At 41.3% G+C, this 24,644-nt stretch overlaps 1 protein-coding gene across 3 annotated transcripts; it reads right to left on the bottom strand.

Annotated features, from left to right (window-relative positions):
• Window positions 1-58: 58 nt before the first annotated feature.
• LOC131217113 (serine/arginine-rich splicing factor RSZ21A-like) lies at window positions 59-22,791 on the bottom strand. Of its 3 annotated transcripts, none has more exons than XM_058211874.1 (6): window positions 22,654-22,791; window positions 14,146-14,249; window positions 13,085-13,173; window positions 2,168-2,417; window positions 927-1,040; window positions 59-440 (listed from the first exon to the last, which is right to left on the bottom strand). In XM_058211874.1, the coding sequence occupies exons 2-6, from the start codon at window positions 14,232-14,234 to the stop codon at window positions 392-394; spliced, it is 591 nt and encodes a 196-aa protein (XP_058067857.1). In that variant the 5' UTR covers window positions 14,235-14,249; window positions 22,654-22,791; the 3' UTR covers window positions 59-391. The 3 variants fall into 3 exon arrangements, with proteins under 3 accessions (XP_058067857.1, XP_058067859.1, XP_058067856.1); XM_058211876.1 differs by having other exon boundaries at window positions 918-1,049; window positions 22,654-22,790; XM_058211873.1 differs by having other exon boundaries at window positions 927-1,049; window positions 22,654-22,790.
• Window positions 22,792-24,644: the final 1,853 nt, after the last annotated feature.

The raw sequence follows: 24,644 nt of genomic DNA, 5'->3' as shown, positions 1-24,644 counted from the left end.
AGCGGAGTACGAAACCGCAAGGTGAGTGTAGATTCACAAAAGCAGTGTACGTATGAGATTGAAGCAGCAAAGTTCTCTACCGAGTCGTTTAAGCAGAACCACGCCTCCTCAAACACACAAAAAAAAGGTACATATCTCAGTGAATATTCTACCCTCATCATTTTCCTTAAGACCCTTCTATATAAAGAAACTGCAATTTGAAATGTATCGATAGAAACTAAAAGATCAAATGTAATAAAAAGCAGGAAAGAAACTTATCCAAATCTGAGCAGTCGAGGCTGTGCGTGTCGCAAATTAAAACACACTGTTCCAATGAAGCCCATGTTACCGACTCCAGATTTCTAAACCCATGTTACTCTCAATACAGACTAGTCTCCAGCACTGCCATTGTTCAGCTCCTGCTCCTGCGGCGGTCTCTAACAGCAGCAGCAGCAGGATTTCTGCGTATAGATCAGAAGCAGAGTAAGTCATTTCATCCAATGGTAAGGAACAAGAGGAAATAATTAGCACTCAGCTGTCTAAATTGGAAGCACAGTTTCATCTATCCAGCACTCAGTACAGAACCCGATGGTATGTGATTTAGATCATTCATCTGGTGGACCGCAGCATGCATAGGTGACAGAGCATAAATTTCACCCATCAGACCATCAAAGCCGTTTGATCAACAGCCTGAGCCTTTAGATCAGAGGCCTGCAATGACGGAAAGTCAACGAATTGGATGACTAGGATGCTCGATGGATGTGAATTTTGGTCCAGCACCATCTGCTGCAGGGTCCAGCAATCAGGATAACTGAAATGTGGTCCCGCCTATGGAATGCTTGGTCTGAATAACAACAACAGTTTTTTTTAAAGATAAAAACAGTAATTCAGGCAGAGAATTATATAATATCTCAGACCACCAGGAACCCAACTGACACACAGCTTACCCATTAGCATATGGTGATTCCTCGCGCCCGCGGTGATATGAAGGCGACTTGCTATAGCTGCGACCACGAGGAGCTGGTGACACGCTTCGGCGCCGTGGAGAACGATCACGAGGACTGTAACTCCTGTTCAAAGCAATTAAGTTTCACAACGCAATAATAAATCAAACAAACAGGAGCTTTGAAGACAGTTGTTCTCTCTCTCTCTCTCTCTCTCTCTCTCTCTCTCTCTCTCTCTCTCTCTCTCTCTCTCTCTCTCTCGGAAAAGGTACTATGCGCTCGAACTCACGAGTCCGTCCCATGAGGTCGAGCTGTGTGGACCCCACCATGATGCGTGTCGAACATCTACCCCATCAGTCAGATGCACCATTCCATCGTGGGCCTAGGTCTCAAAAATCAAGTCAATCCGTGACTTGTGTGGGCCACACCACATACAGAAGTGGGGAGGGGCCGTGCACCATTAAAACATTCATAATCATTTTTTGGGCCCACCGAGATGTGGTTTGCAAATCCAGCCCATCCATTATGTGTGTCCCACTTGGAAGAGGGTTCAGACCAAGTTTCAGCAGCATTCAAAACTCAGGTGGGCCCCACCAAGTGCTTTTATATGTTTTAACGGTGTCTTCACATGATTTTAGATGGTATGGCCCACCTGAGTTCCGTATACGGCTGATTTTTGGGATAACCCATAATTTAGAGGGGACCCATCAAATGCACGGTGTTGATGGTCGACACGCATCATGGTGGGGCCCACACAGCTCGACCTCACGGAAGCTTATCGTGAGGTCGAGAGCATAGTACCTTTTCCCTATATATATATATATATATATAACAGTAAACATGGCCTCTTCTTCACTCATCTATGCAAATTGCAACCAATATTATATACTCAGTGTCCTCTGCCCCCCTTCCCTATCATCCTCTCACAACCTCAGCCAGAACCTAGAGTGTTTTCAATGATCCAAACCACCCATCCGCTCCACAACTCAAGTACCCGAAATACAAAAGACGTGCATGCAGAGTGCAAAATAATGGCCACTTTGCAAAACCAAAACTTCATAAACAGTTCGATTTGTTAAATATGAGGTACACCCGTGTAGTAATAACAGAAACGAGAGGTCAAAGCCACTAGCAAGTAGCAACCTAATAACAGCATGTGAAGAACAGGTTCTATAACCTTGGAAAAGGAAGTGAGAAGTTATGCTGTAACTTGTAAGCATGTTTATGATTGTTGCCTTCCTTACCTTCGACCATAGCTTGGACTTCTGCGATATCTACTTGGAGGGGTGCGGCTACGGCGTCTTCCACTGCCCAATCCACCAGAACCAATTCGCAGGCGGCATTCTCGGGCAAAATGACCTGGCTCACCACACTCGTAACATTTCATATCAGAGCCTCCTCCCGAACGATCACGGCCTCCACCACGGCCACCCCCCCGGCCACCACCCCCACCTTTAGAGTTATGAGAGAGCTCCACTCTCCACCCATTCTTACCTATTGCATCAGAGACAGTTGCATTAGATTTTTAAAGAAAGAGACCACCCAGTGCTAGGGATAGACTTTACATCAAACAGTCCAATAGGCTTAAGGTTACACCTGACAAGCCAGAGGTGAAAAAAGGGACAACAGTTGCACGTGCAAGAAAATTGCATTCTGGAAATAATGCTTTAAATCCAGGGCTCCATTGACCAACACAATTTTTTATAAAGCATATGTGAATCTGGCCTATAATTGGCTGGCCAAAGCAGCATCATTCATGTAATATTGTTCTCAGCAGTAACTATCAGAAGCTATTGCAAATATATAGGCTACCTTTAACTAGTTAGAAAAAACTTGCAATAATTGACGATTTCTAAACCATCCATGCGGTGTAGAGTTCTTTATTATTTAGCAAAGTGGGCCTCTATTTGTGTTAACTTAGATGGTTGTAATTTTCTTTCTTTAGGAGAGTGATTGTCCCGCTACCTCAGCGGTCTGTCCTCTTCCCTTCTGTTTGTTGTTTTGTTGCTTTCCTTTTTCCTCCTTATATAAAGCAGTTCTCTCAAAAAAAAAAAAAAAAAAAAAACATCCATGCAACACCTCAAACTTGACTAACACAGTTTTCTGAGTTTCTTCATCATTCGCAGCAAGCAGCTATGCACTTCTTTGGTCAACATGAACGTTTTGGGCGAGCAGCTACTCCTTACTCTCTCCACTTTCTTATTTTTTCTCTAACAGTGTTTACTTCCACAGAGTTACCCATTTAGGAAACTTTTCCCTCTAGCAGCCATCAATTGGATCATTGGACTTCATCAGTATGATTTTAGACGTATGATCCATCTAGTGTACTCCAAAATTTGGATGGTCTGGATAGCATACATGAGTAACACAATTGAGAATAATGAGACACCATTTATAATGAAAGGGCATTTTCACACCGGGCTCGAGTGGAGTTGCCTGTGGGATGCAGGGGCACACTCGAGGTGGGCAGCCTCTGTGAGGCGGGTGGCTCGTGTGAGGCTGACCCCATCTGTGTGAAGCAGGTGGCTCGTGTGAAGTGGAACCCATGTGAAGTGTGGCCCACGAGGGGGGTTCAGCAGAGGTCCTAACCCATGCGATGTGAGGCATGGGCTATAAGATAAAGGAATTAATTCGCCATGCTCTATCAGTTCGAGCTTTTAGAGCAAGTGGTTAAATTACCTACATCAAAGTGGTATCAGAGCGGGAAGTCTCGTGTTCGACACTCCTAACCGAGAGTGATTAATGCAAGGGCATTTTCACACCGGGCTTGAGTAAGGTTGCCTGTGGGATGCAGGGGAACACTCGGGGTCGGCGGCCCGAAATAGTGGTGAACTATCACAGGAGCACAACCCTAGAAAACAAATCATTTATCCCCATGAGGTACCAAATGAGACAGAACGATGTTAGAAGGGATACAATGAAACTCCTTGTTGCCTGAGGAAGGCCTTGATACTCTAGCAGAGTGTGCAGTATGATACACACACGCTAAGAAATTAGTGAGAAATTGCTTGTGGCATGCAAGTGAGTCAACTGAACTGTCTAAATTGTAGTTCCCAGTTTGGATGTTTCGTAAAGAAAAACTATGCTCACTTGATTATCTGACTATTGGATAGGTGGACATTCACTGGATAGTTTCAAAACCAAAATTTATCCTATGGTTCTCTTTCAACAAACCAGTGTCCAACAAGCGGAGGTTAAAATTGTTCAAACAATCTGACAAGTTTTGGGAATATAACTTAGAGACGGTGGAGACTGCAATTTAATCGGTTTACCTTGAGTGATCACATGTGACTCAAGCGTCATACACTGTCTGACTGAGTTACTACCCAAGAAAGGTAAAACATCATCCACACGAGCGTCATTCACTGCCTGACTGAATACTACCCAAGAGAGGAAAAACAACATCCACATGAGTGTCATACACTGAGTGACTGAGATACTACCCAAGAGAGGAGAAACAAGATCCACACGAGCAGACTACAAAGTCATATACATAAAGAGGTTTATCTAACAGGAATGATCTCCTACAGGTTATCAATAAGCAGGTGATTATTTTATGTCCTTACTTTATCCCACTGAATATCTCTATATCTCATATTAATCAATATATAATGTACATTATGTTTCTTTTATCACAAGGGTGGGAACTACTCTTTCTCATCTTCACTTGGTGATTAATATTGGCAGACAAAGCCTGCCTAAAGGCATCGTTCCCTAGAACTGTTGAGAAAGCCAGATGGCATTATTGAGTAACACCTCAAAACCATCTTATATCTTGTGGGAGGAAGGTAAGACCTACCAAGAATACAACCCACATCACATCCAATGTGATCAACATCTCCAACCCCATCCTCATAAAATGGGCATGATACCATGGCATACGCACATACCACACATTTCAAGACATATGGGAACAATGGTTTCTTTAGAGATTCGAGAAGCAACCTTACAAAATTCAAACCTTGCTTATGATTAAATTCAATGAGGCAGATGGAATACATCATTCTAGGACAACATGCTCACTCAACAGGGGTTCATCATCATCATCCTCGTTGGTAGGGGCGCTCACAAATAACAAAAAGCACACACCCCATCATTAAGACAAATTAACGAAGTTTTTCTCGACTACTTCTAGGTGGTAATGATCTAAGAAAGTGCATTAAGTTATGTCTTCCTTTGCATGACCATATAAACAATGTCATAGATCATAATCTACAAGGGTATCATGTGCCTTCCGCTAGGGAAATACATTTTAGGTGCACAGAAACTGACACAGTCAAGTCCTACCTGCAAACGGCTCAACAACTATCACTGTACGGAGCAGTCCAAGGTAACCAAATCCAACATTGTGAAGGTCGTTCAGTGGTGCCAATACTCGCACATCACTCCCCTTCTTCAATATGATCGCACAATCAATACAATTACATGAGTTGGAGCACCAAGCGCGCACATGCAATCGTGTGACCACGAACATCCGCCTCACAACATTTCGTTTCTAATAATGTATCATTCACATGATCCATAGAGATTTATAGGATATATTCATAATCAAATGCATAATCCAGGACACTTGAAGGACATAGTATCACAAACTCATGTATTGAGTTATGCAAAAATAAGTACAAACTCTCCGAATTTGTAAGCCATAGTACCTCACACCATATGTATAAGATTATTGTACTACCCTAGATTCCCAAATAGCCGGCAATGCAACCATGCGCCCATCCCAACTACCTATGCATAGGAGACCCTCACGCCTGTTGGAGAACACAAGCACCCCACGTTTCGTTCCATACGTGAGAACGCATCATCCAGCACCTCTGGTGGGGACCTAGACGGACCGTGCACAGCACGCACCCATGTGACTCAACCTAGCAAATGTCGAAACCCCCCATCATGTTGATTGGCCGATGCCCTGGTCACTGTGGTGCCACCCGTGCATCAATGCGATGCACCGTAGCATGCTATGGCGCGAAGAACCTGAGACCCATATGCGCTTGTTGCATGTAAGAGAAGTAACCTTAGTGAGCTTGGGCCCATACCCAATAGACTTGAGCCCATACCCATTTGTGCTAGGATCCCATGGAGCTAGAATCCAAATATAAGACTCCATTCACAAAAATTCAAAATAAGATCTCTACACCCATTTGAAGACACTTTCTCATGCTTCTTACACCCCATCATAGTCATGCCACATCACCCCCTATCACCTCACCTTTAACTATCATAGTCATGCCACATCACCCCCTACCACCTCACCTTTAACCAATATTTGTCAAGCTTTTGTCTAAATCATCATCTCTCCACCAATGAAAATCCATCATATTGTCAACTAGACATTCCACTACTATACCTTTTCCTAAACTAATCATGAGTTTCTAAGCATGCCTAGCCACCTCATAATCCATGTGGGCCAATGCATGCCCATTCTTCTTCCACATCATCCCATTCTAGCCAATGCATGGCCCCTTGCATCCACATCACCTTCCACCTAAGCAACACCTCTTTTTCACCTAATGCATACCTCCCATCTTGCCATGTCACCTTTCCGCTACCTACCATTCTATACTTGAACCATTTCACTAGAGAACTCTCTTATTTTCCTTTGCTATAAAAAATAAAAATAAAAATAAAAAAAACCTAAGGAGAGAGCGAATCGAAGAGATGGACGGGCAAGATCCAAGCCATCCAAGCACTAAGTAGGTGGGCCTTCTCTTCCTTGATCTTATTTCTTTTTCTTTGATGAACTGTAAAATGGGACTTAATCTTGGTAGGAAATGGAGTTGGTGCCCTCTAGGTGGGCCATCATCTTAGTGGAGGAATCCAAATGAGCCAAGCCATCCAAAGTCTCTAGTGAGTCATCCTCCTCCTTGGTCTTCTTTTTCGTGTGGGCATTAAAGTGGAACTCACCATGCAAATATGGTGGTGTTTAGGTGGCCCAATAACCACGAATAAGTGGGCCACCCGTTTAAGGAAACAATGGGAATGGACCCACCATTGAAAACTATCCGAGGGCCATCTTAATGAAATGTGTTGCATCACAAATCTGTTCATCTGTTTTATTAACCCTTTTTGTTAGATTTGTGAGGTTCAAAGACAATTAATTGGTCCCAAATTTTGTGTTATAATAATAGACTTTATAGAGCATGTATGTACCAAGTTTGGGGACAATCCGATCAGTCTAACCCCTTTATCCGATTAATGCAATTCGGACTAGGTTTGTTGTCCAGTGCAGTGATCAGCACTGACACCCTTCTGAACATCCGAAATTTGTGGAGTCCACAAATATATAATTGGTCCCAAATTTTATGCAGTGATAATAAACTTACTTGAGCATGTATGTAGCAAATTTAGGGTCAATCCAATCTATCTAACCCCTTCATCCGATTAATACAATTCGGACCAAGTTTGTTGTCCAGTGCAGTGGTTAGCACTGACACCCTTCTGAAGGGCCGAGATTTGTGGAATCCACGGATATGTAATTGGTCCCAAATTTTGTGTAATAATAATAGACTTAATAGAGCATATATGTAGCAAATTTGGGGTCAATCCGATCTGTCTAACCCCTTAATCAATTTGGACCAGATTTATTCTCCAGTGCAATGGTCAGCACTGACACCCTTCTAGAGGGGTCCACAAATATGTAATTGGTCCCAAATTTTGTGTGATAATAATCAGCTTGATAGAGCATGTGTGTTCCAAATTTGGGTTCAATCTGATCCGTCCAACCCCTTCATCCGATTAATGCAATTTGGACCAAGTTTGTTGTCCAGTGCAATGGTCGGCACTAGCACTATTCTGAACTGCTCAGATTTAAGGGGTCCATAGATATGTAATTGGTTTAAAATTGTGTGTGATGGTATTAGACTATGTAGAGCATGTATATGCCAAATTTTAGGTCAATCCAATCTGTCTAACCCTTCATCCAGGTCATAATGACCACAAGAATGGTCTAAATGATGCATAAACATCATAAATGGGTCAACCACAATTTTTTTTTTTAAAGCAACGAGAATGCGTTAAAAAGAAAAGGAGAACAAGAGGAGCTACTGAGATAGCAGCAGCAAAAGAAACAAACAAAAAAGAACTAAAAGCCTAAAAACAGAAAATCAAAATCATGAAGGGCAGGAACAACAGAGGCCCATTCGATCAGCAATTGTTTGGCTTTTGACCCAACCGATTGTGGCGTGGCCTGCGCATTGTTGAAACACCTGTTGTTGCGCTCCTTCCAAACTGCCCACCAAATAGCCATAATTGCCATTTTCCAGACCGTAGATTTGGCTTTGCCCATCTTAAATCCGTGCCAATACGCAAGAAGGGAGGGCGCTGAAGCAGGCACATTTTTGGAATCATGTCTTGACATGATTGGGAAAAACGATGGACAAGGACTTTCACAAACATCATGGTGGGCCTTGGAAAGTTTTTAATGGTAAGCATCAATCCCACTGCTCCCTACAACGTGGCCAACATGAAAATGGACGGTGTAGATAAAACACATACACTATGGTGGGTCCCATAGCGGATCCCACTTGGTGGGGCCTAAGAATGTTTCACAGTGGACGCCGTTATCCCCAATTTTTTTTGTTGTGCGGTCCACCCTCTAGATATGCATCATTGTGAGTGACAGTGTTGACCACTGCACTGGACAGCAAACCTGGTTCAAATTGCATTAATCGAATGAAGGGGTTAGAAAGATCGGATTGACTCCAAATTTAGTGCATGCATTTTCTATGAAGTCTATTATCATCATACAAAATTTGGGACCGATTACATATATCCATAAACCCCACAAATATGGGTCGTTTTAAAAGGATGTCAGCGTTGACCACTGCACTGGACAACAAACATGGTCCGAATTGCAAAAATTGGATAAAGGAATTGAACAGATTAGATTGACCACAAATTTGGTACATACATGCTCTATCGAGTCTAATATCATCATACAAAATTTGGTACCAATTATATATCGATGAACCCCACAAATCTAGGCAGTTCAGAACGGTGTCAATTCTAACCACTACACTGGACAACAAACCCGATCCAATTTGCATTAAACGAATGAAAGGATCAGACAAATCAGATCGACCTCAAATCTGGTACATGCATACTCTATCAAGTCTATTATCATCACACAAAAATTGAGACCAATTACATATCGATGAACCCCACAAATATGGGCCATTCAAAATGTGTCAATGCTGACCACTGTACTGGACATTAAACCTAGTCTATATTGCATTAATCGAATGAAGGGGTTAAACATATCAGATTGACCTCAAATTTGGTACATACATAATCTATCAAGTCTATTATTATCACACAAAATTTGGGACCAATAGCATATTTGTGGGCTACACAAATATGAGTCGTTCAGAAGGGTGTAAGTGCTGACCACTGCACTGGACAACAAACATTGTCTGAATTACATTAATCTAATGAAAGGGTTAGACAAATCAAATTGCTCCCCAATTTGATACATACATGCTCTATCGAGTCTATTATTATCAAACAAAATTTAAAACCAATTACATATCTGTGAACCTCACAAATCTAACAAAATGGGCTAGTAAAATAGATTGACAGATTTGTTATGCAACACATGAAAAAGAAAGAAGATCAAGGATGAGAATAAAGACCCACCTAGTTAACGTTTGGATGGCTTGGATCTTGCTCCAAGTTGTCCACCTCTCTCTCTCTCTCTCTCTCTCTCTCTCTCTCTCTCTCTCTCTCCCTAGATTTTCTCTAGCAAAGAAAATAAGAGAGTTCTTAAGATAAATGACTAGTATAGAATGGTAGGTAGTGGAAAAGTGACATGGCAAGATTGGAGCAAGATATTCCGTATCGGTAATGGTGGCCTAACAGTCCCACCATTACCAATACGGCGGCATAACGACCGTTACGACCCCTATAATGGTTGAAAATTTTCTTTTGCCCCAAATATTATGAAAAAATATCTAGAATGTAAATATTCCAAAAATGTATTTATTTTTTGTTTTGAACAAGTTTATGGTAGTGTAACGGTCCACTCTTTGGTGAGAGTGTTGTCTGGGGTTGTCTAGTGAATTTGTGAACATGATTATATGCCTCTAATGTTTATACATCACAATCAAGTATTAGAACTAGAAATCGGAAAAAAAAATGCATAAATACCGCCTTTTCAATTTTTTTGAAATAAAAAAGCCATCAGAGCTTATATTCGCTCAAATCACTTCAATCAATGGTTTTAATCTTAAAACTATAATAAGAGTTGTTGAAATCTATTATAAAATGACCTAGGAGAGTTTTTGGAATGAGAAAAGTGAAAAATAGAGAAAAATGAATTTAAATAGAAAAAAGGTGGCTATTTTTCGACCGTTGCTAGGGTAATGGTCATTATGCCCCGTAACGGCCTTTACAACCACCATAATGGCTTATACGATTCAACAAAACCAACTACCCCGTTTTACCCCTGTATTGCGTAACAGTTACGGTCGTTACCTATGTGTATCGGCCTTTACGGTGTATCGTAACATATATGGAACACCTTGGAAGGGAGCATGCAATGGGTTGAAAAGAGGTACTACTTAAGCAGAAGGTGATGTGGATGCAAGAGGCCAAGCATTAGCTAGAATGGGATGATGCAGAAGAAGAATGGGCATGCATTGGCCCACATGGATGATGAATTGGCTAGGTGTGCTTAGAAACTCATTATTAGTTTGAGAGAATGTGTATTGGAATGTCTAGTTGGTAAGATGATGTATTTTCATTGGTGGAGAGATGATGAATGATGAGGTGGATGGAGAGGTGAATAAAAGCTTGACATGTATTGGTTAGAGGTGATGTGGTAGGGGGTGATGTGACATAACTATGATGGGTTGTAAGAAGCATGAAAATTTTTATCTTCACATGGGTGTAGAAATCCTATTTTGGATTTTTGTGAATGAACTCTTGTACTTGGATTTTAACTCCATGGGATCCTAACACATGAATATGGGCCCAAGCCTACTAAGGTTACTTCTTTCACAAGCAACATGCGCACATGGGTCTCGAGTTCTTCGCGCCATAGCGCGTTGATGATGCATCACATTGACGCGCGAGTGGCACCTCAGCGTCTAGGGTGGCGGCACGGTCAACATGACAGGGGTTTCGACATTTGCTCAGTCGAGTCACACAGGTGCACGTGGCGAGCAGACCATCCAGGTCCCGCCAAAGATGTCAGACAATGCGTTCTCACGTGCGGAACAAAATGTGGGTTATCAGTGTTCTACAACAGGCGAGGGTCTCCTACGCGCAGGTAGTCGATATAGGCACATGGTCGCGCTAACGGCTACCGGGAAATTTGGGGTATTACAATTATTCATGCTTATCATGACATGTAATGTCCCACAACATGAGCATTACATGTGCATATGGTATGATCTACATGACAACCTCACTCAACCCAGGGCATGTCGGGAACTATGGTGTCCCATCTTCACATGATGGTTGAGTGCCCATACATCCAAAACACAACCTAGATTGCGATGTCCCTCTTGCATGCATTGGAAGCAATGACCATACATGCACGGATATCCGAGTTAAGACTCAACATGAACCAAAGTGTCATGCATCATGTGCATTTGATAAAGAGCGAGAAAGAGAGACCATATCTCATGACCACAAGAGATCACATTACCATTCAAATCACAGGATAGCAATCACCACATAAACAAAGCATCAAAATCATGCACAAACATGTCCAAAACAATTAAGAATCAATGTGCTGCTTGCATCTTGCCATGCAACAACAATAAACTGATCTAATGATATCCCCTACATCAGGCAATCAGACAATTGATCCAAGTCATTAGACGTCTTCAGCACATCAACATTGAGCTATGGTAAAAGATTTAGCTCAACCTGACCTCAAACAAATGAAATCCGTTGAAGACAAGATGACCGACTATGGTCACATCCAATCCAAATCCAGCCAACCTCTGTCAAATCTAACCATCCATCTTAGAGAGCATGTTGAAGGGAATCCCCAGATCAAACTTCAAGTTAATCCAACCCCCGATGGATGAGATATGGCCCGATCAAGTTTCAATCAATCTTAACCGTCCAAAATTTTCATGAACCATACAATCCTACAAAGGCATCCACATATACAAATTGGCCAATCATATATATCTCATCAGTTTCATGTGGCTTGGCCAAGTTTGTTTGCATGATCATGTTGATAACACGTACTCTTGGGCCCCATTCATCATTATAGTGGGCTAGATGTGTCCTGCCCACACCTTCAGAGGGCGTCAATGGGCACCACATCCTACACGTGGATGTCCAAGCCAATGCACACTTTCCTAATTAGATTCAGTATAAGCTATTTATATATGGAATGAACATGATCAATCAAAGATATCACATTGGACCAATTTTCCACAGAATTTCCAGATTTAGAAATTCCCAAATTCCTCCCACTAGATGACTAGGCAAGAAAATAGAGTTTCCAAATTTGAAAATTGGTGAAAAACTCATAAGATGGAGAGAGGAGGAACGTGGATTAAAAAAAATAGGAAAGAGGGGCTTTGCTTCCCTCTCCCCTAATGTGGTATGCACGTACAGACATCCCTAGGGTGCAGAGTTTGTATGGCTGGCCTCTGTGGGGTCCCCAAAGAGGGCCCCACGCAGGAAATTTGCTGCACCCATTAAGCTCCCACTCTCCCCAAGTGCTTTGCCTATTTTCTACTTTTCATGATCGTATCACAGCTATCATCAACCCATTGCACTTTTTGTACATACCAGAAACATTTCTCCACCAAATTCAAAATATGTTGGTAAAACGGTCCACAAAGATGATGAGCAAACATTAACACACACACACACACACACACACACACACACATGCATATGCATGGGCAACAGTTCATAAATGGATCAAAGAATCACACAAGTTGGAATCAATTTACAATTCAATTGGGTACATTCAAACCATCAACTCAAAAATCTGTTTTTTGTTTTTTTCTTTTTGAAAGGTATCAACTCAGAAATCTGTATATAAGAAACAAAATTAAATTTCAATATTTGGATTAACACAGACTAAAAAACGCTGATTATTTAATTCTAACATGAGAAATATATTGTAAGGTGATCATGCTACATCGCATTTTAAATGGGAAAATATAGGTAAGCTTCCAACATACCATCCAATTCACGAATTGCATCTAGAGCATCTCTGCGGTCATCAAAGTCAATGAAGGCATAGCCTGGCGGTTTCCGAGCAACCCATACACTGCATCAAAGACATGCAGCAAGTTAACAAATATACACAAGATACGAATGAATGAAATGAAGCATGGCTCAAGCTCGCTTCTCTTAGAAGTAGGGCTGCAACTTGGGTTCAGGTTAACTCAAACCCGACTGGCCCAACACAAGTTTAGGTCAGGTTGGGTCAAGTTGTCAAGGTCCTCGGGTTGCGTGCAGGTTGAAAAATGCCAACCCGATTAGAATTTGGGTTGGGAACAATCACATGTATTCGGGTCAGGTTGGGTCAAATTTGTTGAGTATAGAGGATTTTGGGCACCTCAGAATTCGGGTCGGGTTGTGGGTTGGGTCTAGGGTGGGCACTCTCTCAGGTTCAGGCTTGGGCCCAGCATAAACATTTCGGGCTGGACTGTTTTGGCCGGTCACAGGCCCAACCCAAGTTTGGACTTACTTTGAACAATGCAAGCCGGGCTTGGAGAGAGCTTGGCTCGGCCCATTGACACCCATAGTTGGGTCCACTTGAGGTCGGGTTGGGCTCAGGTTGACCCTCAACACGAACCAACCCGACCTGCTTGAGTTGTACCCCTAATGGAAGACATTAACTAGCATGATTGATAGAAGCACAAAACGACCGAGTGACAATATCCATGTGCAGTATTGGATAATAGATATTTAGAAACAATGATCTAACAAAGCACAGATAGGAGTAAAACAAGGCAACCGTAAAGCCAAACATGACTGTGTTTCAACATTTTTCTGGGTAAATCCCTACTACTCATAAATACTAGATCACAAAATATAATGTAACAAACATGTGCAGAGGTGAACAAGAATGATACTATACAAGTATGGCAGAAACTGAGAAACACACACATGCATAAACGCAATAAGGTTTTATGCTAATGGCTACGTCAACATGGCTGAGATGCATGCGCAACACATAAATTACATAAGATAACATTCAAGAAAACCATTTCTGAGTTTGTCATGCACATCTTACCTTCGCAAAACCCCATAAACACGAAACTCATCTTCAAGTTCTCGTTCAGTTACTCTGGGATCCAAATTCCCGACGTAGACACGAGACATGGCTAGTAAAGATACCTAACAAAACAGAGCAAATAAGATGATAAGAAACCCTTTTAAGCCATTTGGAAAATATTAATATTCTGTCATCATCATCATCTAAACCTCATCCTAATTACTTAGGGTCAACTAAAATATGGATATTCTGTGAACTCCAAAACTATCAGTAATGGAACATCGTCATGAACCAACCACAAGTGCCTGGTATTGCATCACAAGGAATTAAGAAATTCCCTGCTACAAAATGATGGCCATAAAGGCAAATATTTCATAAAAGACATCCTCACATATTAAAGAACCATGAGGTACTCAATCATACAGGGTTCAAGATACCAGTAGAGTTGCAGATACATATTCGCCATATCAGCCAATATCAGCCAATGTATTTATTAGTCATATCGGTTGGTTGGTCAGTCATGTCAGCTGTAGCAGCTTTCCAAAACTTAAAAAACTAATACATGTCAGATAAAATGTGTCCAGCCGATATTTCAGACAATGTCTAATACTACATCAGGTAATCAATAATACAGGGTTCAAAATACCAGTACAGATGCATATACATATTCACCATATCAGCCGATGTATTGGTGGTATCAGTTGATATATCAGTCATGTCGGCTGTAGCAGTTTTCCAAAAATATTAATACGTGTCAGATAAAATATTTATGCAGCCAATATTTTGAACAGCGTATGATATCAAGTGTATGCGTGTGTGCCTCAAAGCTTAAAAACTCAAACTTCAACCTTGACTCAGACTTGAGAGGATAACAAGTTCGTGTTGACTTGAAACTCAACCAAGAAACGCCCACAGAAAGTTTTTAGATTTTTTTTTTTTAGTAGAATACAAGGTACTTAATTACCTGATGGAGAGTAAAAATTCGGCATTCGTGAGGGCAAGTTCTCTAAAGGTGTATTTGGGTGACACCCCGAAATCATTTCAGTGAGGCCAATAGACACAATAGGACAATAGATGGTGTCAACGCCTGTCAGATTTTCTACTCATGGTTTGAATTATGTCCAGAGTTGTGGACCATCCATTTAACTGATGGGTCTGATCAGTGAAGGCCCTTTTCATTGATGGCACTTCATGCAGATGGATTGGAACCAGCATGTGCGACACATGTTATTTACCACCTATGCCAAATGATTTAGCAAAAAAACAGCAGGAAAGCCTTGGCATGACAGCCATGCAGGCAGAGATGAAATGACAAACGAGCCAATTTTGGGCAACATCCAAACCTAATCAATTTTGGGTATTCTCGAAGAAAACCAAGTAACCCTTTCAAACTGAGCCTCGATCAAGTTGGGTAACTGGCTGATTTTCAAATGTGTAATGGAGTTTTTTTCCTTTAGTCCCAGGGTGAATGCATATTAGATAAATGTAAAGCACAACAAGACATCCAGACTAGTGTAACAAAGTTTATTAATGAATTACTAGCAAGTCAGTGAGCCTGCAAATCACATATATGTATGAGAAACAGCACCCACATGCATTTTGCTTGTTGCATAGGCAATCAACCCAAGTAATAAAAGAAAAAATAATAATAATAAATAAATAAAAGAGGTTTTGACATATAGCAACCTGCCTTTGGGCCCAAAGACAAATAACACCCTCCCAAAGGCATTTTCCCAAACAACACCCTGGTTTCAAAATATGGTAACAAAAAAAAAAAAAACTGTTGTTAAATTTTTGGACTACCATGGTTAGGTTTCCAAAATCTTTTTAAAAATGGCAATATTATTAGAGCTGTACACGAACCGTGTTAGCTCGGTTAACTGGCTCAACTCGACTCGAAAAAGCTCGATTCGACTTAGTTCGAAACTGAGTTCGAGCCGAGTCGAGCTGATTTTTTGAGCTCGAAAAAATTTCAAGCCGAGTTCAAGCTTGCCCAAGCTCGACTCGACTCGAATCGAACCTCAACTCAAATTGACTTGAATCGACTCGGCTCAGTGACTCGGTTATGTTGATATTGATGTTGCTCGCCAAGTGTTTGATGAAATGACTCAATGAAGTGCTGTTTCGGGTGCATACACTCTCCACAGGATCGGCTAGTGGCGAAGAAGGAATGGATACGAAACAAATCACATTATAAAACTACACTCAAATCATGATTTTGATGTTGCCCGCCCAATGTTTGATGAAATACTTGTGAGCTGCTGTTACTGTTTTGCATTCTGTGAAAATTTGAAGATGCCCTCTACGTGTTTGAGAAAACGTCGCATAGGCTCGAACTGGCCCGAGCTACTGACCGAGCCGAGCCAAGTTCGAGCTAGGGCTAGCTACTAGCCGAGCCGAGCCGGGCCAAGCTCAACTCGGTGACTCGTGTACAGCTCTAAATATTATACCTCTCCAAATTCCCAAAACCCAACCCTTTACTTCTTCTACCAATTTTTAGGAAGATCAAAGAAGACGTTGGGAATTGAGATTAATCCACTTTGAGGAGGATCGTGCCTCCTAAATCTCAAAAGATAATTGTTTTGGGAAGAAAATTGCCCGCTTTCATTAACAATGCTTATTTAAGTACAGCCCATAGGCCACATCACCAGACCTACCTAGAAGGACCATTCTCCCCACTATTAGGTAATTACTTCGCTTCCCACTACTAGATAACTAACACCACAACCCATGACCAATCCCCAATTACATGACACATATCACTCCTCCCCACTTACACCCACCCCATCCTCAAGGTGAAGGTCCAGGAAACGATCAACGATGGACTAGTACTTCTCCCACGTTGTATCTTCTATGGGTGCACCCTGCCAATGCCATTGAATCGAGACTTCAGTAATAGCTTGGTTCCATGCTTAACCATCCTGTGATCAAGGATTGCTTGCAGCAGGGGTTGTAAGATGCCTTCTTCAGTAAAGGGTGACAACATATCAGATAACTGAATATGCTCCCCTAACTTCTTCTTAAGGCACGAAACGTGGAATACCGAATGGATCTTGGAGCCAAGGGGAAGGTCGAGGTTATATGCAACTAGTCCAATTCATTACGAAACCTGATACGGTCCATAATAACATGTTAATATCTTGAGAGAGCATCTTACCGCTAAGGAAGTTTGACAATAAGATTGTAATCTGAGGTAGACCAAATCTACAACTGAGAATTCTCGCACTGTCCTATGGCGATCAGTGTACTTCTTCATCCATTCTTGTGCTAAGTCCAAATGCTCCTTGAGTAGTTTTAAAACTCGATACCCGTTTAATAACTTTGACCCTACAGCTTGTACCTTTGTGGTTTTGGCAACGTATGTGGCCAAGCTTGGTGGGGGAACACCATAAACTACCTCATAAGGAGTCATCCGTGTCGTTGAATGATAGGTGGCATTGTACCACCATTCGGCCCAAGGAAACCACCTGACCCACTCCTTGGGTCTCGCGCTTATAAGGCATCGGAGGTAGTTCTTAGGACACCGGTTCAGGACTTCTGTTTGGCCATCAAATTGGGATGATAGGATGAACTCATTTAAAGCCGGGTTCCCTATAAGTGAAACAATCTTCCAAAAGTGATTAGTGAATGCTAGATCCCGATCACTAACAATAGAGATCGGCTTTCCATGGAGCTTAAATATGCTTTCAACAAAGACTCTTGCTATTGTAAGTGTTGTGTAGGTGAGTCAAAGCGATGAAATGTGCATACTTAGATAATTGGTCTACAACTACAAAGATGACAGTCTTGCCATGGGATGAAGGCAACCCATCAATGAAGTACATGGCGATTTCAATCTATACTCGCTCTAGGACTAGTAACGATTGGAGAAGACAAGGTGCAGCCACATTTTCACCCTTGTGCCCTTGACAAGTGTCCCATTCTTTCATGAACCCTTGCACGTCCCTAGCCAATGGAACGTATCTATGATCCTTTTAAGGGTCTTGTAGTAACCTGAGTGACCTGAGGAGGGGGTTTCATGCATCTCTATGAGAATAGGATTCTTTAGTGGTGAGGTGGGCCCTAATACTACTCTCCCTTTTTTAAAGAGGAATCCTTCCATGAATACATACCTTTGTCAGGTAAGATTTCTGCATTCTAACTCCTTGATTCGGGCTTGTAGATAAGGATCATTTGAAGTCTCCAATCGCACCTTCTCTAGCGACATAGACACCGGCATAGAGATGGGTACGATCTCAGCTTCCTCGTCACGTCAGGATAAGGCATCAGCAGCTTGATTTCATGCCCCTTCTTTAATTCGGTTATAAAATCATAACCCAACAGTTTAACCAGCCACTTATGTTGTGCCAGGGCCCAAGGTAGTAATTCGTTGTTTCAACAAGAACTTACTACTCTTTCGATCAATCTGTACTATGAATCTCCGACCCAAGAGATACAGACCCCATGTTTGAATGGAGGTTATAAGTGTGAGCAGCTCCTTTCCATACATTGACAACACTAGGTTCCGGCCATGTAATGCTTGACTTAGAAATGCTATTAGAAACCCATCCTACATTAATACACCACCTATCCCTGTACATGATGCATCACACTTGACAGTAAATGGTTAAGAGAAGTTAGGTAGTACAAGCACGTAAGCTTGTGTCATAGCTTGCTTAAGTATGTTGAAGGCTCGATCAACTTCATCGGACCACCCCCAAGCATTCTTTTTTAACAATGAGGATAAAGGGGATGCGATTTTGCCAGTCCTTGATGAACTTACAATAATATCCCGTTAGGCCTAGAAACACACACAGAACCTTTTGGGTCCGTGGTCGTGGCCATTCCAACATGCTTGCAATTTTTGTGGGGTCCACCGAAACCCCTTTGTCCAAAATTATATGACCAAAATAATCTACATCTTGACAACAAAACTTACATTTTGCCTCCTTAGCATAGAGTTGGTGCTACCTTAAAACCTTCAATGTCAAAGAAAGACGGTGGAGATGCTCTTTCTCAAGTCCAATTATATACCAGAATGTCGTCAAAAAATACTAAAACAAAGTTGAAAATATGGCTTGAACACCTCACTCATTAGACTTTAGAAAGTCGATTGGGGCATTGGTGAGCCCAAACAGCATCACCAATAATTCATAATGGCCCTTGTGAGTGTGAAATTTTGTTTTGGAAATATCTTCTTCATGGACTCAGATCTGGTGGTACCCAGATCACAAGTCTATCTTTGAGTAAAACATGGACCCATGCAACTCATCTAATAGCTCATCTATAATTGGAATTGGAAACTTATCCTTAATTGGGACTTCGTTAAGAGAACAATAGTCAATGCAAAAGTGCTGACTTCCAACCCATTTACAAACCAAAAGCACGGTTGACAGGTATGGACTCATGCTTGGCCTTAAAATCCCCGAAGACAACATATCTTTTACTATTCGCTCTATCTCATTTTTTTATAAAACGGGTACCTGTATAGGCGGACACTCACAGGCTTGCTTCCTTCAATGAGGAGCATGCGGTGATCATGAGATTGTGATGGGGGCAAGCCAGATGGTTCACTAAACACATCCTGGAATTCAGCCAATAAATTCCACAGTGCTTCATCCTCGATCATGGCTAATAGGGGAGGCTTGATGTTGTATAGTTGTAGCACCATAGCCATTCACTCTTTACGAACCTCCTTCTCGAACGCCCCTTGATCGGTGCCTTCCATGTGTGAGGGTTGCAGCCCCTTCAACTTACGTGGTTGATTGACATTGCATTAGTCATGGTGAGTTGAGAAAAATCACAAACGACAGTCCGAGGGTCCTTAACCATTAAGCCCCCAAAACCGCATTGCAATTGCTCAGGTTGAGGAAGGAGAAATATGTTGTGATCATAACACCTTGAACTTAGATGGTTAGAACAGCACACCACCCCTTGCTGGCGAGTCGATCTCTGTTGACTACCATTACCTCAAATGAAGCACCACTTTGTACAGATACATGGGCCTTACAAATGTCCATGGGATTTATGAAATTGTGTGTTTCCGATGTTTAGAACCATAATTGGTTGCCATTGTAGAAGTCCTCCAACCCGCATTGTTTCCAGAGCAGTTGGACCAAAGATGCATGAAGTGATATCTATGGAGAGTCCTCTAACTTGGATTATCTTTGATCAATTCAATAGTCTCCATCGATTCCCCCTTCCGGCCATGACCCTTCTATCGAAAATAACTTTTTGATTTATGCACTTGTGGCCGGGGTGAAACTTTTCGTCACAGTTGTAGCAAAGTCCCTTCTCCCTCCTTCGCTTCAATGGGTGACAGACACTTAATGGGTGGCAGAAATGGTTTAAAAGCACTAGCTTGATTAGTTGGGCTAGACTTGCTTGCTTCAAACCCGGTTTGCCTACGTCAAGCCACCATGTTCTCCTCCTAAAGTCAAGCCAATCTTATGGCAGCAGACAACAACATAGGATGGAACATTTGAATGCCAAGGCTATCTCATCCTTCAATCCACAAAAGAAATAGCTCACTAGAAAGACCTCATTGAATCCATTTGTACGGTTAGCAAGCCTTTCAAACTAATTTTGATCATCTCAAACCATGCTCATCTGACGTATCCTAGCAAGGGATCCCACATAATCCTCGTACTCCGTAGACCCAAACCTCGTGTTGAGCGTTATGACAAACTCCACCCACACCAAATGAGGTTGGAACTTCTCACGTCGTAACCATTGTAGAGCCTCCCCCTCCATGTGGATGGAGGTGATGGCAAATCTTTGTTCCATAGCGGTGTTATGGTAGGCATGGAACTATTTTATACAATCTACCCAACCGGACAGGTTGGTTCCGTCGAATCGGGGGAAATCAAGACCTACAACTCATGATTGTATAGCCCAGCCTGCACAACTAATGGCCCCACCTTCACTCCAAGGGTGGCGATCAACCGATTGCCCACCGATGCCTCTACCTGATCTTGCATCAGGTTTTGAGATATTTGGTCGTACTTGAGATCAATTATTGTGAGTAATTGAAGGATCTTCCCAAGCCGTTGCCCATGCCGCTCAATGGTATCTTGAAGTTGCTTCACCGCTTCCTTCATTTTTGTTGCTCTCGTACTATCAACCATTTCTTGAGTCGACAACTCTAATACCAGAATGTTACGTGACTCACATCTACTTTCCTTCTTCAACCAATTTTTCAGAAGATCAAAGAAGACGTTGGGGTTGATCCACTTCAAGGGAGATCATGCCTCCTAAATCTCAAAAGAGAATTCTTTTGGGAAGAAAATTCTGTCTACTTTCATTAACAATGTTTATTTAAGTACAAATCTGTAGCCCATAGGCCACATCACCATAATTACTTACAAGGACCATTCTCCCCACTACTAGGTAATTACACTTCTCACTACTTGGATAATTAACCCTACTACCCATTACTACATAACTAACCCTACAACCCATGACCAATTTCCAATTACATGGCGTGTATCATAAACTCTCTCTTCTCTCCTCTCACAACCCCTGGACCTAAACCTGAAATAAGGTAAAAAGGTTTTTTTTTCCCATCATCAGCAGTAAACTAACGGATATGGGATGGTAACCGTAACAATGGCTGTAACGGCTACCACCATTACTGTTACAATACGGGCCACAACGGCCGTTACAGCCTCCTTTATTTTATTTTATTTTTTAGGGAAAAAAAACCTGTATCAGCTCCATAACAGACTGTTATGGGGTCGTTCCGTTACAGGGCCGATATGGGTTTTTTCTGTAAAGGCCATTATGACCGCATAACATGTAACTGTTGGCACCATTACCGTGACGCAATGGCCTTTACGCCCATCACGTTTTGCCAGCAGATGCTAATCACATGGTGGATCTTCCTGAAAATGGAAAACTGAAAGAATTCATCAGGGATACTGAAAAGGGAGGGTGGTGTTTGACTTCGGGCCAAAAGGGAGGACGCGATATCTAAAAATCCCGCCCCCCGCCCCCAAAAAAAAAAAAAAACGGTAAGCTTGGATCTGTGTCCTTCTTTCATCAGAAACAAGTTTCAAATTCATTTTCTTGGAAACAGATTACACGGCAGGCTATCCAAACAGGCATAGAAAGCAACATGAGCAGAAGCCCTCATTCAAATCCAAAAACAATGGCTTCCAAACAATAGATCCAATCTACCACATTCGATAAATCAAAAGAAAATTGATAGAATCTATGAATCCAAGGACCCAACAGCAGCAGAACCACTTGTACTGCCTTATTACCAAAGGTTTAAAAGGGGGTGTATTTATCAGTCAAAGAGGGGGTCAATATCAATTCCATGCATCTACAAAACTACAAGATGGGATCTTTCGCCAAAGAGTGCATCATAGATGCTTGTCGAAGAGGTGTATCCGAGATCGATCTACATCTGAATGACAGAAGGGTTTTGATGAAACGGAGATTTATAGATCTGGCTCTAACGATCGGAAAGAGAGGAAGAGAGGGAGAGAGAGAGGGAAGCAGAGAGAGAGAGAGAGAGAGAGAGAGAGAGAGAGAGAGATGTACCAGGCCCTGAGAGATCGGAGAAAAGAGATCCTTCGGTTGAAGACAGGAGGCGAGAAAGGGAAAATTTCAGGAGCAGCGAAACCCTAGCGGCCTTTCTTTCTCACAGAGATATTTATAGGGAATCTCACAGAAAACTACCTAGAAATATAGAATTTACATTCCGGTAGCTTTTTCCAGGAGGCGGTTTGCGGACTCTAGCCACGGACGGGCCGATCCGTGTGGGGGCCATCTGGATGTATCTGTGTATGAACACCGTCCATCCCTTTTCTCAGGTAATTTCAATATATAGTCCAAAACATTGGGGTATGATTGATTTTCCATAATACACGTAAATGCTGCTAAATAAGTAATTATTACTTTTTCACCTTGTTTGAAATTGTGAGAATAATTTGACTTCGAAAATAAATACAAAAGTGTTGACTTAAATATATGGACCCACCCCAATGTATATGATATATTCACACCGTCCATCTATTTTATTAAAACATTTTGAGACATGAGCCATAAAATGAGGTAGATCCAACACTCAAATGGCCCACACAAAAGGAAACAAGGGCCTTAATTTGTCTACCATTAAAAGTTATTTTCTTCACTGACCCATATTGAGGTTTTTTCATCATCTAACTTATTCATATGGTCACACAGACATGGATAAGAGGAAAACACAAATATCAGCTCATCCAAAACTTTTAAGAGCCCAAATAAGTTTTTAATGATAGGAGTTTGATTTTTCTTGTGGTGTGGTCCACTTGAGCTTTGGATTTGCCCCATTTTTTTTCTCGTGCCCTAAATTTAGTTAGCATAACAAATGAGCGGTGTAGATAAGTCACAAACATCACGATGGGCCCCACATTGATTTTATAAATTTCTCCAAGGAAAGATGTGATAATTACGTAAATAATTATTACCCATTTATATGGTAATTACAGTTGAACCGAAAAATCAAATAGGCCCCACAAAGATCCAACACTCAAATTAACCATACCAAATAGTAAAGCTTGGTTGCATTAAATGCATAAAACATTAAATGCAGGTTGCATCATATGTGAAGTCATCCACTTACCTCATTTTTTTTAGCTTACATCTTAAAATTATCTAAGAAAATAGATAGATAGTATGGATAAACAACTACATTATGGTAGACCCCATACTAATCTGCCCGTTGGTGGCTAGAGACGAGCAAGGGTATAATGCAATCCACGTCACTTTTTCTATAAATTTCTCCATAAGATACACAATTAATTTTTAGGTGATAATCATTGCAACCAAGTTTGTTGGCCTACAATCAATGAAGTCAAAAGCTTGGATGAGCCCATCCTAATGTTTATGTGAAATTCATCGCGTGCATTGCCACGCCCCAAAATTCAAGTACGGACTGTGCACCCTCAAACCCGAGTTTCAGTTCATAACTCGTCCACAAAGTACACTAACTTAATTCCTTAATCAGTTTAATCAGATGTGATAATTACATTCAGTCTAAGTTTCACCTCAACTTCAATCACACATACATAACACCTAGCACCAATTAACCAGGCATATATAAATCTTAACGACCCTTAAAATAATATAAATCTTAAAAATCATTTATTTATTATATCACCATACTATAAATATGTTTATTCCAGACTAACATTTTTCCAATGAGATAAATCTAAACAATTTCCTAAAATCTCAAAATCTATACCAACATGTATTATACGCTAATCAAAATATCATAACAAATAAATCACATAATTAGAAAATAGTGTAATGCCGCCACTTCATTTTTATATGAGTATGACCACATTTCACATGGGTTGTGTTTAAGTGCGATGGATCCTTCCGGTTCTTACGCTACATCATCTGCTAGTGGCTCCTCTATACAATTTTTTCATCAATAAAAAATAAGTTAGTCAAGCTTAACGAAATAACCCAACATGGTTCATAAACATAGCAATTAAAATAATATAAGAATGTGTGTATAATGATATATATGTGTGTGTGTGTGTGTG

This window comes from Magnolia sinica, chromosome 10 (assembly GCF_029962835.1).
Source record: "Magnolia sinica isolate HGM2019 chromosome 10, MsV1, whole genome shotgun sequence".
Classification (NCBI taxonomy): Eukaryota; Viridiplantae; Streptophyta; class Magnoliopsida; order Magnoliales; family Magnoliaceae; genus Magnolia; species Magnolia sinica.
This window is presented reverse-complemented; position numbering and strand designations above follow the sequence as displayed.